Source organism: Schistocerca gregaria, chromosome 3, assembly GCF_023897955.1.
Source record: "Schistocerca gregaria isolate iqSchGreg1 chromosome 3, iqSchGreg1.2, whole genome shotgun sequence".
In the NCBI taxonomy this organism is placed as follows: Eukaryota; Metazoa; Arthropoda; class Insecta; order Orthoptera; family Acrididae; genus Schistocerca; species Schistocerca gregaria.
In genome coordinates, this window is record NC_064922.1 from 411810678 (window position 1) to 411826144 (window position 15467).

General features: G+C 46.1%; 1 protein-coding gene across 3 annotated transcripts in view; it reads right to left on the reverse strand.

Moving 5' to 3' along the window:
- LOC126356279 (F-box/LRR-repeat protein 2) overlaps nt 1-15467 on the reverse strand; it is a 706156-nt gene that overhangs the window by 548322 nt on the left and 142367 nt on the right. Inside the window, exon 2 of one of the 3 annotated variants that reach the window (XM_050007148.1) lies at nt 3764-3885. In XM_050007148.1, the coding sequence (XP_049863105.1) occupies nt 3764-3874 (111 nt within the window). In that variant the 5' untranslated portion in view covers nt 3875-3885. Of the gene's footprint in view, nt 1-3763; nt 3924-15467 lie in introns of all 3 variants that reach the window. The other 2 variants (XM_050007147.1, XM_050007146.1) reach the window with 2 other exon arrangements.

The following is a 15467-nucleotide window of genomic DNA, read 5'->3' on the forward strand; positions in this document are numbered from 1 at the left end:
CGGTACACAACGTGGCGCTCCGATGGAAGGGTGTGGTTATGACGAATGCACGGTTAACGTCATCTGCCAGCGTGTATAGTGCCAACAGTAAAATTCGGAGTCGGTGGTGTTATGGTGTGGTCGTGTTTTTCATGGAGGGGGTTTGCGCACCTTGTTGTTTTTCGTGGCACTATCACAGGACAGGGCTGGCTACATTGATGTTTTAAGCACCTTCTTGCTTCCCACTGTTGAAGAGCAAGTCTGGAATGGCGATTGCATCTTTCAACACGATCGAGCACCTGTTCATACTGCACGGCCTGCGCCGGAGTGGTTACACGACAATAACATCCCTGTAATGGACTGGCCTGCACAGAGTCCTCACCTGAATCCTATAGAACACCTTTGGTATGTTTTGGAACGCCGACTTCGTGCCAAGCCTCACCGACCGACGTTGATACCTCTCCTCAGTGCAGCACACCGTGAAGAATAGACTGTCATTCCGCAAGAAACCTTCCAGCACCTGATTGAACGTATGCCTACGTGAGTGGAAGCTATCATCAAGGCTAAGGGTGGGCCAACACCATATTGAATTCCAGCATTACCAATGGAGGGCGCCACGAACTTGTAAGTCATTTTCAGCCAGGTGTCCGGATATTTTGACCACATAGCGTAGATGAGCAAGTTAAAGAAGCGTCGGAAAAGCAAACGACTAGCGACTAGGGAACGGAATCCTCATTGTATGAAAACTGTCTAGACAGTGTTACGAGAGAAAGGGGGCTAGTAACCGGCGGCAGTATAGCCTCACGAAGATTTCATCGGTAGAGTGGAGGCCGCAGCCTGGTGTGCACCCTCACGTGCAATTTCTGGCGTGGCGGGGCGCGTGGTAAACAGGAAACCACTCCGATATAATCTCGATAATCGGTTATAGCTATTGCTACTATATCGGAACACGACAGGCTAGTGTCTGATACTGTGGTGACATGAAATCACATCTGGAGGACGTAGGTGATCAGTACCGTGAGAGATGATCCAAATGAGCAAAGGGAGGGAGAGTTAGATCAGATTCAGCCTTTGATTATTTGGCTCTGGAAGAGTGATGTCATCCCCTCTGCCAGTGCCAATGGAAGTGCCGAGTCACAAGCGATGGTACGCTTTGTTTGTTTCTACATGGACAGCGGGAGTGGGTCTGGTTTTAGAAACGGGTGGACGCAGAAAAAAATTAAAATAAATAAAACTTTTTAATAAAATTGCCCAAGCGGCAGGAGGGCCGCATTTGTTAGGGGGGCCTTGGGCAACTTTGTTTCAGTAAAAACCACCTGGACGTGCCTCCAAGTCAGATCTTTCAGAAATGCCCTGACGTGTCGAAGAGGACAAAGATTTTGAAGTCATTTGTCCACCATCTTAGGTAATTTCTTAAATAATTGAATGTGGAATGATAAATATTCAGAAATCAGGAAAATCATTCTGACGTTCCTCAGGATCGTAATTAAATGACTGATCTGATTGTAATCCTTTCAATTTACCATGAAGTTACCCTATCAGGTTATAAGAATTGTTCATCAAACAGTTAATCAAAACTGTAATATAACACCTTCCCAGCTGCTACATAACGCATTACAACCTTAAGCATGATTATACAGCAAGTATTGGTTCAAATGGCTCTAAGCACTATGGGACATAACATCTGAGGTTATCAGTCTCCTATACATAGAATTACTTAAAACTAACTAACCTAAGGACATCACACACATTCTGAGACAGAATTCGAACCTGCGACCGTGGCAGCAGCGCTGTTCCGGACTGAAGCGCCTAGAACCACTCGGCCACAGTGGTCAGCAGCAAGTATTAAGAAGTTTAAAAGTGATAATTATGAATATTATGCTGGACAATAGAAATTGACAAAAATTAAACCAGTGGAGCGATCACATCATGTGAATTGTTAAATGAAAACTGACGACGTCAGCGAACACGACAACAGGCTTTATTTCAAAACCTGCTACATTTAAATTTATAGAATACAGATATGCAAATGTGCCACAGATTTAATCCTCGACAGTTACACAGAGTATGAATGTGACGTGAGTTAGCTACTTCCTCATCCAGTCATCTCTGATAATGACTACCTTCATTTAAGTATTAGATGTACTTTAAGTGATTATTTAAGTCAACGGCCATATGATATAATAATCGAGGTGAAAAAAGGGGCAGTTGCAGTGGTTTATTACGGCGTGGCTGACGCAGTTAATACTGGGCCGAGATGCGATGTGCTCGTGCACGCCTAGTAAAAGCAGTGACGTCTGAGTGTGAATGACAGTGAGACGTTAGGCTCAAAGTAATAGGCAGGCAAACAGTGACTAGCTGCAAGGAGGCACGTACCAAGAGCAAGATAGGTTCACGTCGGCGCTGTCTCACGTCAGACGATCTGTTTGCATGCTAGCGAATGACAATGTTTTTGCGGCTGCGTTATGGACTTTTATGTCCTTGGAGACGCTGCCCTAAGCTATAGGGCTCTTAGCAACCACAAGGAGAATCAGTGGTCAAAAACCACCTATTGTTCCATAAGCAACTGACCATGGGCTTCCGCAGCGTCCCACTGTATCCCTACGCTTCCATGAGGAAGAAGATGGTTCAAATGGCTCTGAGCACTATGGAACTCAACTGCTGTGGTCATCAGTCCCCTAGAACTTAGAACTACTTAAATCTAACTAACCTAAGGACATCACACACATCCATGCCCGAGGCAGGATTCGAACCTGCGACCGTAGCAGTCGCACGGTCCCGGACTGCGCGCCTAGAACCGCGAGACCACCGCGGCCGGCTGAGGAAGAAGACACTTCCTTGTGGCTGCCACCATTTTCAGCAAGTTATCTACTTTCCTCCGAATGACCGCAACTGATGTAGGAGAAATGTGTTTGTTTCAGTCTCCTTTCTCTTAGAAGTTTCATTTACAGGGTTAATCTGCAACTAAAATGTCAGAAATCTCTAAATAAAATTACTAGCTACGAAATGAATTCATTCATGGTTTGGCCATTGAGAAAGTGTCCCAAATACGTAGGACGGACGGATTATTAATCACTAATTGTATCTCTGGCCTAGTGCAGTCGTATGAGTACGAGTGGTGACACTTGGCAAGTCGGCGGACGGACTGCAGTTGCTATTATTCTGTGTTAAAGAGCTAACAACAGAGACCACCTCAGCTGCCTAGAAAGCGAAAGGGAACAGAGAGCGTAAGGTAAAGTAAAGTCTGTAGTGCCTGACTGCAGGCAGATTGGGGCACTAGGAAGGCAGAGTGGTGGGCCATCGCCCTGGTCCCCTTTTAGCCCCCAAGAGAGACAGCCGGTACTCAAGGGACAGAAGGCTGAGCGGATCTGGGGCCTTCCTGGAGGAAATGAATCGAAGAAAGAACCCCATCCCTTCCCGGATTTAGCCTAGGAGCTCCAGAGACAAAAGATAGTGGTCTGCCTGCTAGACCACCATGGCCACAAGAACAGGGAAGAGCCACTCTTTACAATTGTTGTTTGTCATTCCCACTCCGTTGCCCGCGTTTTTAAAAGAAATGAGGCTTCACAAGCCTTGAGGAGTGGAGTCGTCAGACGTAAGGTGATCTACCCATTGCACGGATATGTTACGCTCTGCGGATTTCGTCAATATCAGTAGGCTGCACGCCAGTACCACGTTCCGAGTTCTCCTTCCCATCACTGTTAATCTATGCACCTCAGCAGCGCATAATGGCAAGTCTAGAGGCGCAGCGGCGAGCAGGCATAGGAGTGGTGTGGATACGCACCGCGGAGGGGCGCCTGCTGCGGCGGCTGGTCCTGGAGTCGTGGCCGGCCATGTGCAGCAGCGCCGCCTCCACGGCCAGCTGGTCCCACGTCGACATGCGCCGGTCGCCCATGGCGGCCCCACCTGCAGCACGGCCACACACCTGCAGCACGGCCACACACCTGCAGCACAGCCACACACGCAACGCAGCGCGCTAGTCGCACCGCCGCCACCCACAGATCGCCGATTTTGTTCTTCTTTGGTGCGGTATCGTGCAGAAATCGCGGCGCCACATTACAGTACGGAACGCTTATCGATACCACAGACATCAACGACGTCTCATTGCAGTCCACAACGACCAATGGGAGGCGCACCTAAAGATATACCCTCTCCCTCAGCGCAGGAGCGCGCTCGCACGGAGGTAAATATACAGCCAGATAGAAGCGCTCTCCTCCAGTTCGGGAACTCAGCTAAAGCAGTCAGCATCGTCAAATGGGATTAAAGTGTTGTCTCAGACAGAAAAGTACTTTTGTACACTACTGGCCATTAAAATTACTACACCACGAAGATGACGATTTCTTTTATGCGACTAGTCAGATTATAATTATCTGTCACTTGTAGCCAGTCTGGATACTTGTATCCAATCTGGAATATGACTGTGGGATACATACCCATTCACCATGCCATTAGCCTTTAAGTAATCCTAATCAGACAATATTCTTCATCTGTTCATAGGCAGAAATGTATATTCAAGTTTGCAAATGTAACCTTGACTTTTTGTTGTAACTGTGGTGTTACGCCCCCAATCACACTGACATTAAATGTTATTCGTAAGCAGAAACTCATGTTTAAATGCCTAAATGCAAATTTGTTCTAATGTAAGTCACAATTTTTTTACATAATTGAGGACTGTGGCGTTGCACGCCCAGTCTTACTGATACTGAGGGTTAAGTTCTGTTCTCTCATTAATCAGTGTTTAGACAATGTCGATTCTCAAACCATTATGTTTTCCTAAGAATATGAAATTTGACACAATATACATGCATGTACATTGTTCCATTGGATTTATGGCGTTATACGCCAAATTTGTAAAAAGGTCCTCGGAAACCTAACACTTAGCTTTATAGTTGTTAGTACCACGATTAACGTGTTACATTATGTTAAATTACTACTTGTATGTTCTGGCAGGCTTACCCAGTTTCTAAAGCACCCTACGCAATTTTTGTTAATGCTGTCTTCATTACTGCTACTAATGCTATGTTAATTCAAATTCAGCTACTTTTAAGTTTTTATGAACTGTTTCCTTTATTAATGCTTAGTCATATTGATGCACTCTCCACGATATTAAAGATCATTCCTGTAAATAGCCACACATACGTTTATTAATTAACCAGATAAAGTTTGAGCAATGTATTGAAAACTGAGAAATAAATTTGTCAAATAATAGCTAGTCTTTCTTACGGGCTCCGATAGGGGTATCGTTCTCCTCAGAAGGAAGTTCTTTTACATATTACGCCATTAAAGGTTTTAATGGTTATATTAATCCAATTCCTAATGTAAAGGTAGCTACTGTTATGTATCTATATTTCCACGCGCGCATGCGCTTGGCCATCAGTGATGCTCGGTAGACAGCTGTTCGCCGCGTTTAGTCCCGGCGCAGCCCTCGCAGCCTACCGACCTCGTCCGCGCAGTAGGGCCTGCTGTTTCTCTTCAGCCCAAGTAATGTAGATTTATGACTGGGTACTACGGTGCTACAGTTGTATACCTGACATGGCTGAACTTTAGCTTGCAATAGTTTTGTGTCACTGGCTTCTGAAGAAGGCCAAATTATTTTCTTTTTTTTTTGGGGGGGGGGGGGGGGGTAGAGACTGGTTTCTATTTGCAACTGAGGCTGACGTGTTACATGTTCTTTATCACAGTTGTTGACAGGGCTGCTCAATGTTAAGAATCCTTGTATACAAATCTGCTGCTTAGTGTATGCGCACATGACTGATAGGAGACAGCCTGCACACATCCAACAGCTGCTAGTTCATCCGGAGGAGCACCGGCATCCACGCTGATTTCTTCTGTTCTGGATGTTCTCAGCAGCTAATTATTATACCCCAGTCCCGGTATTAAATGATGCTTGTAATGATTTCTCTAGAGGTGGCAAATTTTTTGTTTGTTCGTTGATCTCCATAAACAATAGAAGACTTCCTTGGTAAATTTCAAGGTGCCGCATGTCATTGTCGTTTCCTAGGAGAGACAACACAGGACTTTAACAGTGCGCGCAGCGTTGTAAGAGAGTCGGCAGCCGGTCCGTTTCTGGAGCTGGCATCGGGAAGCTGCAGGGTGGCGGCGGAGGGCCCCCTGGCGAGCCGTGCATTCAGACAGGAGCACCGATGAGCAGTGCGACGGCTGGCCGGGCCGACATTTGAGGGGGGGATGCCGCGGCCCGCTGCCAGCTGCCAGCTCAGGCGTCCGTCCCGAGGTGCGAGGCGCGGCTGCTCGCCTATCCGCTCCCTACTTGCACTGCCCACTGCGACAGCTGAGTCACCTCCCTACACAGCACGCGCGCCGGAAGTGTGTCAAAGCCGTGGGCGATAAATAACACCGATAAAACTAGCACCGTCTTTTTTTGACACGCACAGGTATACACAGCAGGAAAAAGAAAAAAAATTAGGCCGGCCGGAGTGGCCATACGGTTCTAGGCGCTACAGTTTGGAACCGCGAGACCGCTACGGTCGCAGGTTCGAATCCTGCCTCGGGCATGGATGTGTGTGATGTCCTTAAGTTAGTTAGGTTTAATTAGTTCTAAGTTCTAGGCAACTGATGACCTCAGAAGTTAAGTCGCAAAGTCCTCAGAGCCATTTTTTGAAAAAAATTTAGTAGATCTGGAAAGACGACGTCGATTTTGATCCGATAGTGGCACATGCGGATGTACTGGTGCCCGAACAACAGGGACTTACATGCATAGTGCATTAAGAATGGCTAGCTCCGAGCGGTCTAAGGCGATGCAGTCATGGACTGTGCGGCTGGTCCCGACGGAGGTTCGAGTCCTCCCTCGGGCATGGGTGTGTGTATCCCCTCAGGATAATTTAGCCGGCCGCGGTGATCTCGTGGTTCTAGGCGTGCAGTCCGGGACCGCGCGACTGCTACGGTCGCAGGTTCGAATCCTGCCTCGGGCATGGATGCGTGTGATGTCCTTAGGTTAGTTAGGTTTAAGTAGTTCTAAGTTCTAGGGGACTGATGACCATAGATGTTAAGTCCCATAGTGCTCAGAGCCATTTGAGAGAGCCAGGATAATTTAGGTTAAGTAGTATGTAAGCTTAGGGACTGATGACCTTAGCAGTTAATTCCCAAAGATTTCACACACAAAAATGGCTAGCCACTGTCCGAAATCTGGATTTGCGAAATAAAATCTAAAAAAGGACGACTGATTGCTATACTCTATAAGTACTGATGATGGTTACAACGTCATCCGCTTGCAGATAGCGCAGTGGCACAACTACCAGAACACCGTCTGTGTCTACCCATTAATAGGGAATGCTTGCAGCCGGAAAGTTCACTGTGGTACAGACATGTGAAAGCAGCAGGTACCCATGCCACAGAGATGCACTCCTGCTTAATACAGCCAACTAAGTGAGTTTGAAAGGGGTCACATTGTGGTCTTCCGAGTGACGAGATGATCCTTTCGGAGAATTGCCACCTGGACCTGCTGCGTGAGTTGGGTAATGATACTGGTGTCAGTGGTCGCGTGAACAATCTCGCACACGTGGACGACGTTCTGGACGTCCACGCAGCAGAGACGCCACCAAGGATCGTCGTATTGTAAGTGCAGCAGTGGTAGATTGTACAGTCACCACATGACAGATAAGAGGATTGTGAGCCCAGATGTGTCAACACGAGCCGGTTATTAGAGTGGTACGACGGGCATACACACCTCTAGCCCGCCTTCTTCCCCTCATGCCAAAGGATCGACGTGCATGGCTCGATTGGTGCCGTCAGAGAATCACTTGGAAGATGGAAAGCCGCACTGTTGTCTTCAACGATGGAAACATATTCTGCATGCTTGCAGATGATGATCGTTCGCGTGTACGACGTAGAGCTGGTAAGCGCTGCCTCATAGAGTGCACTCGTCCAATGGACACTCGCCCCGCCCCAGGCCTTATGGTCTAGGGTGTCTCGTACACCTTTGGAGTCTCTGTAGGCGATACTAACTAGCGCTCGGTATGTGCAGAATGTTGTTAGACCCGTTCGTTTGCCGTTATTGTAAAAGGAAGGTGATGTGTTGTTCCAATAGAATAATGCTCGCTCACACACTGCCTGTCAAACTCAACGTGCGGTGGAAGACGTGCAGTAACTTCCCTGGCCAGCATCATCTCCAGACTTGTCTCCTGTCGAGAACAAGTGGGATACGATCGGATTAGAAGTGACTCGTCAACCAAAAACTCTTACAGAACTATGCGAATGGTCGAGCAGGTGTGGCATAACGTAACCCACGACAGCATTGTCAAAAGTACGATCGACTGGATGCCAGAGACAGCGTCTACACTGCCTCCCATGGAGGCCACACCATGTATAAATATGGGTGTTTCTGCATGGGTCGATAACTGGTACCTCAGGACCGATTGTGCTATTGATCTGCAAATGTAATCATTTCATGTACTCCACATGAAATGTTGCAACAATAAATCTTGAGTGAATAGGAAACCACTAAAAGGGTGCATTAATTTTTTTCTGGCAGTGTAAGTAAAGGGCAGTCAAATGAAACGACACAGATAGAAAAAAAAGTAAACTGATAACTATTTTGAAATTAATCGCCATAACTGTTGATACATTCATCCCACAGTGAGATAAGATGGTCAGTGCCTTCCTGGAGAAACGTTTGCGATTGCTTATGGAAACGTGATTGTTCCCAGTCGTCCACCCCTTTGTTCAAAGGAAATCAGCGGCTATGAATGTCTTTCTTCAGGGCTTCAAAAATATGAAAATCACATGGGGGAGAGGCGAGGAGGGGGAGAATAGAGACAGCTGAAGCTTTGCTGAAAAGCCCCTATGTACTGAGAGAGGACAAGTTATTCTCTCACCTATTTTTCGTATACAGAAAATTATTAAAGATTCTGTTACAACCTGATGCACCTTGAGTGAGACTAGAAAGTTAATGGCCTGAGTAAACGTTGTTGGAACCATGTAGGGCGCTAAAAGCATGAGGTACTTTTATGGTTCTTAGCTTGTAGAAGCAGCATGTTGGGAGTTGAAAGCAATTGGTGGCGAGCCCATCCCTCAGTAAATCATGGCGGATAGGTCCACAGCCATACAGGGCAGACAGAGCAGACAGAGCAGCCCCTGGTCGAGACAAGTCTGCAGCAGAACAATGCCACAATAGCTGCATTGGAGCCATCTGAAGCCTGGCTGGGGGCAACGGACTGAAGGAACACATCTACACAGTGGAGTCATAAACCGGGCACTGTGTGCAGAGCCACGGGCAATAAAAATTCACAAGTTTTCGTGTTTGCCGATACTGCAAATACTCCTGTGACCCAGTTCCGCCTCAGTTGTAGAAGAAACTCCAGCTTCTGAGAAACGTTTAGAGATAGAATCTTTATTACACCTCATGGCTAGGACTAACAAGCTCCAAGGGGCTGCCGATTTAGATAAAGATCTTTAAGACTGCATCTGTTCAATTGTTGCCATGAGAAGCAACACGACATTGGAGAAAATAATCATCACCCTCCGTGAAAATTTAACAACGCCAGTAATCGGCGGTTTCCTTTTTTTCCAGAGAAGCAGGTTTCTTAACTCTTGCCCTGGTTTGACAAGAGTTTGTGTTGTCGTGTGGGAGGAGAGATTTAGCGCCTCTGGAGCTCTGTGATTGCCTCAAGACAGCGTGAAGGCGGTGTCATTCGTGCACTTTGTGGGACAATGGGTTTTTTTATGGAGAGGTGCAAAGCACTCAGGTGCTGGACTTTGGTCTGATAGGGGACTTCTGGTTGAAGCTCTGACATTTGTAGTTGGTGCTTGGGGCCTGTCCTGGGACTGAAATCACTTGCGAGTAGTTAGACTGGAAAGTCTGTGGTGATGTTCTTACTGTATCGACAGTGTGATTTCAAATGTCTCTGACTACTCATTTGCCAAGGGCACATTTATTCGTTTTTGGTTTACTAGTCTTGGCGTTTGGTATGCTTGTGTGCTCTGTCGTGTAAGTAAGCCAAATTGGTCTTTGGTTCGACCAGCGAACGGGTGTGTCACACACTGAAATCTACCATGATTTCAGAGCTCTGATGGAGATTAAATTGCGATCCATCGGTCTGATCGCTAGGCCGTGAGATTTTTGCATCTATTTCGTGGCCACGATCGATTCACGGGTGCCGCCTAATGTCTCACCTCCGCCGCACCCATCTCGCCAGCTGCAGGTTAGATCGCCGCACAAAGCAAACAGGGTAATGTACAGCCGTTCCGGCCTTGTCAGACTGTACAGATCTCAATCGCCACTTGCTCTCGGCTGCACCTATATAGAGAAACTTAGGTGTAGATTTGAACAATCAAAACCTGCTCAGCGTCCGATCAATGCTGACTGCGTTATCCACATTTTTAGGGCCAGAATACCTGACTCATTTCTACCACCCCGAATCCTTTTCCATTGTTGTCTTAAACAACCTGTTAGTTGTTTACGATATTCAATCAATATCTTTTTTAGAGTAATTTATGTCTGTTTTTTTTTAATTCTGAAAAATAGATGTTATTAGAACTCTAGTAAATTTTGCTTCATCCCCAAACATTTATATAGCCCCCAAACAGGGATCCTTTCAGTATCTCCCTCCATTCCATGCGCTTTCTGTATTTCTGGATTCACGAAGAAAGACATTTGTGGCCGTCAGTTTGCTTCAGTTGAGGAGATGCAAGTCAGAGTAGAATTATCTTTCTCTAGGCAACCACAAACGTTGAAGGCGTTTACTGCTTTGTCTCAAAGTGACTTAAATATATTAACAGCTATGGCAGTTATTGTTGAAATAATAAACGATTTATTTACTTCTCTTCCGTGCGTCTCGTTTTCATTTGACTGCCCCTTGTACGAGGCTGTGCTAAAAAGTAGCGCATCCTAATTTTTTATGCTATTCAAATAAAACTAACATTATTAACATTTTACACTTTATTCTTCATTTCGATCTTTTTTCAGTCTTCTTCCGCATGAGGGCTCCGAATTTTACGTATAAGATGGCGATGTGCAACCTAACTATGTCAGTGCTTGAGAAACAGCGTGCTGTAATTGGGCTTCGAATTGGACGAGTTCGTCCACACATGGAGCACGCTCTCCAAATAACAATGCCAGACCACGCAAGAACACTGCGACATCTGTAACAGTCCAATGACTTGGGTTCACTGTCATTGATCATCATTCATACAGTACTGACTTGGCCCCGGCCGATCTTCATCCATTTCCAAAACTTAAAGAATATCTTCGAGGATTTTACTTTGGTAGTGATGAAGTGGTGCAAGCAGAAGTGAGGTTGTGGCTCTGTCAAAAAAGACAAACATTCTGCAGTAACGGTATTAACAGACCAGTCTCTCTTTGGGAGAAATGTGTTCGTCAGCAGGTTGACTAGGTATATGTAGGCATGAAGAATAAAGGTGTAGAATGTTAACAACGTCTTTAAGTGTTTTCACATAAAATGTTGGAAAGCATTACTTTTTAGCACACTGTGGTATATAGTGCCTGAAATAAAAATGAGGCACTCAGAAGACATAGATGTCAGTGTTGTTTCGTAGACGGACACACCGTCAGCAGGTATGAAAATGATCAGAGCTGCTATTACATGTGGCAGGTAGAATGGCCAGAAGGGTGCATTAGTGGTTTTCGTGTTTAGTGTTGTAACCACGTCTGGAAATTGGAAATTTGTGGTGAGTTCTGATGGGACCAAACTGTTGAGGGCATCGGTCCCTAGGCTAACACACTACTTAATCTTACTTAAACTAACTTATGCTAAGGAAAAGAGACACACCCATGCCCGAGGGAGGATTCGAACCTTAGCCGCGCGAACCAGAGAACGCGGCTAACCCGTGTGGCTACCAGGCCTGGTATGGTACATAAGAGGCGTGAATAGCATCAGATGTTATGTGATCTTTTTGCATGTGCTGGCGTGATGCTGATGATTTTTGGTTTGTGGGGCGCTAAACTGCGCGGTCATCAGCACCTGCACAAAGTCCCAATTTTTACACAGTCCAATTTTGATACAATCCAATCTAGCCGCTGTTATGAATGATGATGATGAAATAATGAGGACAACATAAACACCCAGTCTGCGGGCAGAGAAAAACCGCAACCCAGCCGGGATACGAAACCAAGACCCTGTGATCGAGATGCAGCAGCGATAGCCATTAGAGTATGAGCTGCAGACATGTGCCGCCTCAATCTCAGTACCTCAGTATATCACATTGGGACACAGTTCGCATTGCACCTGAATACATCGCACTGTGCTCTAGTCTTTCACAGTGGTAATCGTAGCCTCGCACTTTAGGTAGCTGTGACCGAATGTTAAGTCACTGTATACATATTTGTGATGTGTACACGAACAAGCTTCAAGGATTAGTACATGTTATTTGATTGCTATTAATCACAGAACTTAAGATTGGACATCACTGAAATTAAGTATTCAATTGTTTCCTGTAAATAAAGTGTATTTTAACCACATGTGCATTTTGTGTTGTAGTGAGAGGAAACCGGCCGCCTGCCTATCATAATACCCTCTCCTCATCCAGCCAGGAACGACAGTATCTGGCAGAGTTTGAAAGAGGGCTCAGTGTGGGCCTCCATTTGGGCAGCTGGTCGCATCGTGCAGTATATACATTTGTGAAGCATTCGGATGTGCCACTGGCCCACTGATGGACTGCACGGGAACGTGAGGGCAGGCATAGGCAGGCATACTCACCGTCAATGTTCTGGATGATCGCGTTTGACCACAACAAGACAGGATCGCCGTACTCTACACCAAGTACACACCGTAATCCCCTCACATCTGCACCAGCCATCTGAAAACAAGCAATGGGCTCCCTGCAACCTTCTGTGTCCTCCCTCGCAACTGGTCGGACACTAGCCGCAGCCAGACTAAGGAATTACCATCCCATGCGTAAACTGCCGTAAGCAGCATAGGGCAAATGACTGTGTTTGTATTGGTGTCATGACCAGGAAGCATAGCCAGTCGTTGAAGCCGAGCGGTTCTAGGCGCTTCAGACCAGGACCGCGCTGCTGCTACAGTTGCAGGTTAGTATCCTGCTTCAGGCAAGGATGTGTGTGATGTCCTTAGGTTAGTTAGGGTTAAGTAGTTCTAAGTCTAGGGGACTGATGACCTCAGATGTTAAGTCCCATAGTGCTCAGAGCCACCTGAACCATTTTGAACCAGGAAGCATGGGCTGCTGATGAATGGCATCGCACTGCGTTCAGCGTCGAACTGCGATTCTGAACTCCTAAGGATGACCAACATTAGCGAGTATGCCGGCGGCCTGGGAGGAGGTCCCATTCCTTCAATGTTTCGGGCAGGCACAACAGTGTTATTCCTGACGTCATGCTGCGGTCAGCCATCGAGCATGACTCCATCACGCTAGAAAAGTGATTGAATAACGGTATATTACAGACATCCTCATTTGTTACCTCTCATGCGACAGTGTCATGGTGCCATTTTTCTCCAACAGGACACTTGTATGGCGCGCAGAGTAGCTGTGCGGTCTTGGGCGCCTTGTCAAGGTTCACGTGGCTCCCCCCGTTCGAGTTCTCCATCGGGCATGAGTGTGTATGTTGTCCTTAGCATCATTTAGTTTAATTTAGGTTAAGTAGTGTGTAAGCCTACGGACAGATGACCTCAGCAGTTTGATCCCATACAAATAAATTTCCAATTTCCAGGAGATGTGTATCTATGAAATCCAGTGTTCTGCAAGGTCTCTAGAACAGTCCCAAATATGGATGCAGTATGTGTGGGAACAGCTCCGACGTAAACTTCATCCCAGTGCCGAAAAGAGGATATCAAGGATCAACTACAACAGTTGTTGGTCAGATTGCCTCAGAAGTGAACACAACGGCTTGTTGGGATTCTGAAAATTTGTGTCGGAGCAGGATTCGAACCAGGGTTTCCTACTTACCAGGCAGATGCTTCGACCACAGCCTATTAAGCAGGAGACACTGGTTCGAATATCAGTCCGGCACAAATTTTCAGCATCCCACATCGGTGTAAATCAATGCCCACTAGCAGCTACATGTTGTAATTCCTTTGTGTCTTGATTGAGAATGGCTGCAGGATCAAATGGTGTCTGTTCTTTCGGGTATTAGTTCCAAAAAATTAATGTCTTTTTCAGACCTAGAGAAACCAAATGTGTTACTTCTTTAAGAAAAATGCAAAAGCAACTGGCGAATTATATGCACAAAGGTATTCCGACAGACAGCATCCGACGAGGTTGGCTATTCAACGAAAGCGTGAAAAATTGTTGTTGGAACGGTACTGGAACACTTCGCACATGGGAAGGAGTGAGCCTACAAATAGCAGGGCGAACGAAATAGATCTGGGAGCTGCTGCTCATAATCCACATGTTACCGCCAGAGAAATTTCGGGTGCCTCTGGAATAAGTAAGCCCGGCGTGGTTCTAGTTTTGCGGGAAACAGCTTCTGCCCTCGTCACATGTCACTTCACCAGCAGACTAACCAGAGGGATTACAGACAGCGCACGGAGTTTTGTCGCACAATGTGCAATATCAGGACAATAGGATTTTTTCTTCATAGCATTCTCTTTATCGATGAATCTACTTTCACAAATCACGGAAAGCTCAGAATCCGCGCTGATGCCGGCCGAGGTGGCCGAGCGGTTTTAGGCGCTACAGTCTGGAACCGCGCGACCGCTACTGTCGCAGGTTCGAATTCTGCCTCGTGCATGGAACTGTGTGACGTCCTTAGGCTAGTTAGGTGTAAGTAGTTGTAGGGGTCTGATGACCTCAGATGTTAAGTACCGTAGTGCCCAGAGCCATTTTTTTCCGCGCTGATGAACATCAGAGACGGAAGAGTGTGAACAGTTAGTGTGGGATTATGGGAGAATACGTGATTGGTCCTAGCTTCACTGAAGAAATCTTAACAGGTAAAAAATATCACAACTTCTAAAAAAGTGATGCCGGCTCCCCTAGAGGAAGTACAACTAGAAGTACATCCATGTGTATGCGTGGTGTCGGCTCGATGGTTGCCCGGCTTAGTTCTAGCTTATGGCTACCAAAGTGCTCACCCAGCTCTTTTATGGCGGCAGGATAAAGTATGCAGGCTTTGTCATTTGGCCTGCTCGTTCGCCTGATTTGACGGCACTGGACTTTTTTGTTGTGGTAAGCTCAAAGATGGAGTCTGTACACAAGTTTCGGCGACCCAAGAAGATTTCAAACATCCACTGTTGCAGCGTTTGGAATGATATCAGCCCGTCCAGTAATCATTACACCAACGACTGCAAGTGTGTTTGCAGTCGACGGTGCTCATCTCGAACAATTTATGACAAATGATATTTTAAGCATCTATCTATGACAATTCTTTTGTATGCAATCCCCTCTTTTTGCCGTTATTATTGTTACAGTTTTACAATTAAGTACAAATATATATACACACACACACACACATATATATATATATATATATATATATATATATATATATATATATATATATATATATATATATATATATATATACTGAAGCGCCAAAGGAACTGGTAAAGGCACGCGTATTC